The 4970-nt window shown below is 56.7% G+C and overlaps 1 protein-coding gene across 1 annotated transcript; it reads left to right on the top strand.

Moving 5' to 3' along the window:
• The first annotated feature begins 225 nt into the window (after positions 1 to 225).
• Positions 226 to 3773, top strand: DIRAS2 (DIRAS family, GTP-binding RAS-like 2). The gene has a single exon (XM_005883092.2). It carries the CDS (start codon positions 262 to 264, stop codon positions 859 to 861), a length of 600 nt encoding a protein of 199 aa, XP_005883154.1. The 5' UTR covers positions 226 to 261; the 3' UTR covers positions 862 to 3773.
• The last annotated feature ends 1197 nt before the right edge of the window (positions 3774 to 4970 follow it).

Below are 4970 nucleotides of genomic sequence, written 5' to 3'. Positions count from 1 at the left end.
GCTGGCCACCGAGTAGATTGTCTGTCTCTTTAGAAGTTGAGGATGGACTATACATATTGGATTTAGAACTGAAGAATTTTTGAAATGAAATTTGAATGTTGGGAGAGCGAAGGCAAACTATCGCACTTCAGTTTCTTTTAAGCTATCAAAGGAGGGTAAAGCAACCCAAGTGATCACTCTCAAGGTACTTTCTCACTAATTCTCTCCACCTCTGGTCCCCTGTAGGTGCTTTTTGGTTGAGAGTTGGAGCCCGCAAGCAACATGCCAGAACAGAGCAACGACTACCGGGTGGCCGTGTTCGGCGCAGGTGGTGTCGGCAAGAGCTCCCTGGTCCTGAGGTTTGTGAAGGGCACGTTCCGGGAGAGCTACATCCCCACCGTGGAGGACACCTACCGGCAGGTCATCAGCTGCGACAAGAGCATCTGCACGCTGCAGATCACGGACACCACCGGCAGCCACCAGTTCCCCGCCATGCAGCGGCTGTCCATCTCCAAGGGGCACGCCTTCATCCTGGTGTACTCCATCACCAGCCGGCAGTCCCTGGAGGAGCTCAAGCCCATCTACGAACAGATCTGCGAGATCAAAGGGGACGTGGAGAGCATCCCCATCATGCTGGTGGGGAACAAGTGTGACGAGAGCCCAAGCCGCGAGGTGGAGAGCAGCGAGGCGGAGGCCCTGGCCCGCAGGTGGAAGTGCGCCTTCATGGAGACCTCGGCCAAGCTCAACCACAACGTGAAGGAGCTCTTCCAGGAGCTGCTCAACCTGGAGAAGCGCAGGACCGTGAGCCTACAGATCGACGGGAAGAAGAGCAAGCAGCAGAAGAGGAAAGAGAAGCTCAAGGGCAAGTGCGTGGTCATGTGAATGCCCTCCCGTGTCCCGTCACCTCACCTTCCCTCTTCCCTGTGAAACCCGCCGCCGTCAGGGCAGCATGTAGGATGCCCACATGTTAACTATCGCATTTTGACCGAGACGTGCCCTATTGTCCTTAAGAGGGCATTCCACACCACCACCAACAAGCCCCTCTCCGGAACCAGGGAATCCGCCAGACGGTTCAACAAAAACCCACGTGCCCGGCGGGGCAGGGGGCTGAGAGCGCCCGCAGCCTCTGTGGCCTCCTGTGTGTGCCGCCAGGAGTGGAGCGAGGGAGGGAGGGACTGCCCCTGCATGTGTGTCCAAGCATGTTCACCTGGGGCTGCAGGTCCACCACAGACCAGCCTTTCCTCTGCTCAGCAGCCGGTGCCGCCCTGGGGGAGGGGGTGGGAGAGGAGGGGAGAAGCCAGGCCAAAGTTGCTTTCTTCATGGTTCTTTAACTGGACTGAAACCACATGCCTCCCCCAGATGCTCACACCCCATGGACCTGTGAGCCCCGAGGGGTGCCCCCACCTCCCTGGGCCTCGGGGAGAGGCTCCGGTTCAGCCTTCCAGAGGATTTCTGTTCACGTGCAGTGTGGGCTCAGGATGCCTGCCCGGGAGAGCGCTGTGGGGTTTGAGCGTGGACACCGTGACGTACGAACCCCACGGCACTGCCACCCTCAGAGGGTTTCACATGCGAAGTTTCCTTCCTTTAACCCGGGAGGGGGGCACCTCTGCCAGCCTCAGAGTTTAAACACGAGCGACTCACTTCGCTGTGGTAGACGTCCTGTCCGCCCGTGGCTGTCTCTGTAGGTGACGGCCTGGGGAGGCCAGCGCACACTGCCTTCTAGGTGGCCCGTCGGGAGTGCACACCTCGCCCCTCACTGACGTACTTGGGACGGAGTGGTCACTGTTTCGATGCCCCTCAATACACTGCATTCCTGGAAAACGCCTCCGAGTAGCACACGTCTCCCGGGTCCCATCAGAAACGCCTCCTCAGAGCAGTGCAGGCAGGGCCCCCTCTTTCTCCTCATGATCTGCGTGCAGCCCGATCGCGGCCGTGCTGGCCCCTGCCCGGCAGGCGCACGGGGCTGGCGGTGGGGCCGAGGCCGCCAGTCTGATTCTCTGCCGTCGGAGTCCGGTTTGGCTCTGCTTCCCGAAAAGCCCCACTGACGGAGCCCAGTGCTCCCGTTTGCTCCCGTCAGCATAGCCCAGCCCCCGACTCGGAGTCTCCTCTCAGCAGTCCTCCCGCCACCGCCTGGCAGCGGACGTGGCCCCGGCAGCCTGCTGTGGGCAACAGCGGGCAGAGGTGTCCCGTGTGGGGCGACTGCACCCTCCGGCTCCTCTCCCTGCACCTGCCTCTGGAGCAGGCCTGGCCCGCAGTAGTGGCGCTCCCCTCCTGCTCTCAACAGACCCTCCTGGGGGATTTTCCTCCCGTGGTCTCACCCTCTGTTCTAATGACTCCCCTCCCCGCCACCCCACCCCTGGGGACGGGTCAGTGAGTGTGCGGTGCTCTGAGAACCGATGGCGCTGGCCTCCCACCTGAGCAGGGAGGGTGTGGGAGGGCCTGGGCGGCAGCGGGGCCCAGAGTCGGCCAGGCCTCTTCGTGTCCTCAGGGACGCCCTCCTGCGGGCTGTCCGGCTCCGGGGCTGTCCCACCGTGTCACAGGGAGAGCTACTTGGTGGGTTTTAGGACAGTTGTCTTTCAACCTGTGTCTGCCTGTTTTCTGTTTCTATTCTCAGAGAAATGCTCTCCATTTTTAATGTGGCTCTGGGTCAAGTGGCAAAGGAAGCAGCACCTCCTGGCCAGAAGGGGCCTTGAGGCCCGGGTGGGCTCTGTGCTGGCACGAGCTGGTGTCGCCTCCGGGCCTGTCCCAGCTTCCCGGGCGAGCGCTCCCTGTCAGCCGTCCTCTCCTGCTGACCATGAGCTTGCTTCCGCCTCCCAGGCCGGGCCATTGTCTAAGTGTTTAGGCTTCATCACTGTGAGGGACACACACTTGTTGGAAACCTGGTCTCGTTCCCAGGAAGCTAGCGGGGCTTCAGCCGTGGTCTGTGCTCCGAGGTCACTGGGTGCAGGAAACTGACAGGATCGCTACTGTGGCAACCGGTCTCTCAGGGCCCCGTGACTCAGGCTGAGGAGTCACTTCCGTGGAGCCAGGCGGTGTCAGCAACGATAGGGTAGTGGGTTCCGGAGGGTGCGGCCTCCATTGCACACGGGCAGGAGTGTTGGCCAGACAATAAGTTAACAGCTCCGAATGTCGCTCGGCTGCACTCTGGAAATAAGCATGGGCTCCATGCGTTCCCTCTGTCCCGCCGGCCCTTCCTCCATCCAGTGACAAGCCATGGGCGTGCCCTGGGCATGCATGCAATACAGCAAGACCAACCAGAGCAATATTGAATTGTTCATCAGATCAAAATTATATATATATTAACACATATACTTTATCTTCCTGCATTTTTGAAATATAAAGTAGTGTATTGTACATATCCATAAGCTAGTATATTTGTTTCACGGTTTGTAATGTTTCAGAATTGCTCATTCTTTGTAGAACAAACAATATATTAAATATTTTAAAAGTTGCTTTGTGATAATTTTTTTCAAAATTTGTAATGTGTGGCTTTTACATAAGCTATCTGGAAATACCCACCACTCACGGGACACGTAGGCTCTAGAAGCTCCACCGGGAACGCGGTGCCCACAAGGCACTGTGGGCAGAGCACTTGTAGAGCATGACTTTTATACCTGGGGATGTCTGTGTGTATATTTATATTTAAGGTGTATTTATTGTTCCAATTCCATTATCCGTCATATTTTAATTACTCTTCAATTATAAAAATCACCCTTGCATTCAGATTTCCAGCTGCCAGTGATGTTCTGAAAATAATGAAACATTAAAATAAAGCTTTCGTTCTAACACCCTGCTGGGAGACGGTGGTTTCTTATCCTTCAGGGCACAGCCCGTCTTTGGTGGCCATGACCTCGTTCCCGCAGCTGCTCCTCTGTGACTGGACCACAGAAAAGACTGGCTGGCTCTGTGCGAGCCTGGGGTGGCCCCCGCAGCGGCCCTGCACCATTCAAGGGCCGTCCCGCCGGCCCCTGCCCCTGCTGACAGGATGCTCCAGCCTGGCTCATAGCAGGAGTGCCCGCCTCCCCGCCAGGGCCAGACTCTCCAGTGGGCTGGACCCAGCACTGCTCCTGGGCTCTGCGTCTGCTGGACGCCCTTGGTCCTTGCCCCCTTTTCTCAAGGCTAACACAGCAAAGCAAGTCAACAATAATAAGCAAAGCAAAATCATTCCCGGGCCATTGAGTAGCTAGGTGACTGTGGGCAGGATCCTAACCTCACTGTACTGCAAATGAGGGTTGTTAACCTCTGCTGGTGGTCAGCCCTGGGCAGTACATTAACTCTTTGTACGCCATAAGCATCTATAGACGCTTTTTAATTAAATTAAAAATATCCTGGCGTGTGGGGGTGGCTTCCGTTTTGGACCAGTGGCAGTTAACTGGTTATGATAAGCACAAAGCACTTGGAGCTGTCCTGTGGAGCAGGCAGTGTGGAGTTAACCTGTGCAGCTGCAGCGCCAGCCAGGCACACTTTGCGGCTCTGTGAGCTTCTTGAACAGCTCCCAGCCTTGCTCCCAGCAGCTCCCCACCCCAGGCCATTACTGCGCCATGACTGCTTCTCCATTTAGCAGATCATTTCAATCGCCAGCCCATTAGGTCCCATTAGAGGACATCCTGCAGGTGCTCATCAAGCTTTAATGTGCAAACAAAGCACTTGAGGACCTTGTGCTTCAGCAGAGCCTGAGTCAGAGACCTGGCGGGGCCTGGAAGCCTGCATTCCTAGTGGCTCCCAGGAGATGCTAATCCTATGGTCCACCGACCGCCCCTTGAGTAGCAAGGCTGCAATCTAGTACACCAACTGCTGCCCATGGAAATGCCTGGTGGAGCCACCGAATCTATTGCTATCCAGGCTCCACCCAGAAGTCATGACTCAGCAGGTCTGGAATGTGGCTTTGGCTTCAGGGTATTTTCAAGTTCCTGGTGATGAAATGTGGAATAAACTTTGAGTACAGATGCTGTTAGCCAAGTTTAATATGGAATGCCAGCCAGCTCCTGGGA

This window comes from Myotis brandtii, unplaced genomic scaffold (genome assembly GCF_000412655.1).
Source record: "Myotis brandtii unplaced genomic scaffold, ASM41265v1 scaffold760, whole genome shotgun sequence".
In the NCBI taxonomy this organism is placed as follows: domain Eukaryota; kingdom Metazoa; phylum Chordata; class Mammalia; order Chiroptera; family Vespertilionidae; genus Myotis; species Myotis brandtii.
Note: the sequence above shows the minus strand (reverse complement) of the source record. Positions and strands in the feature narration are given on the sequence as shown.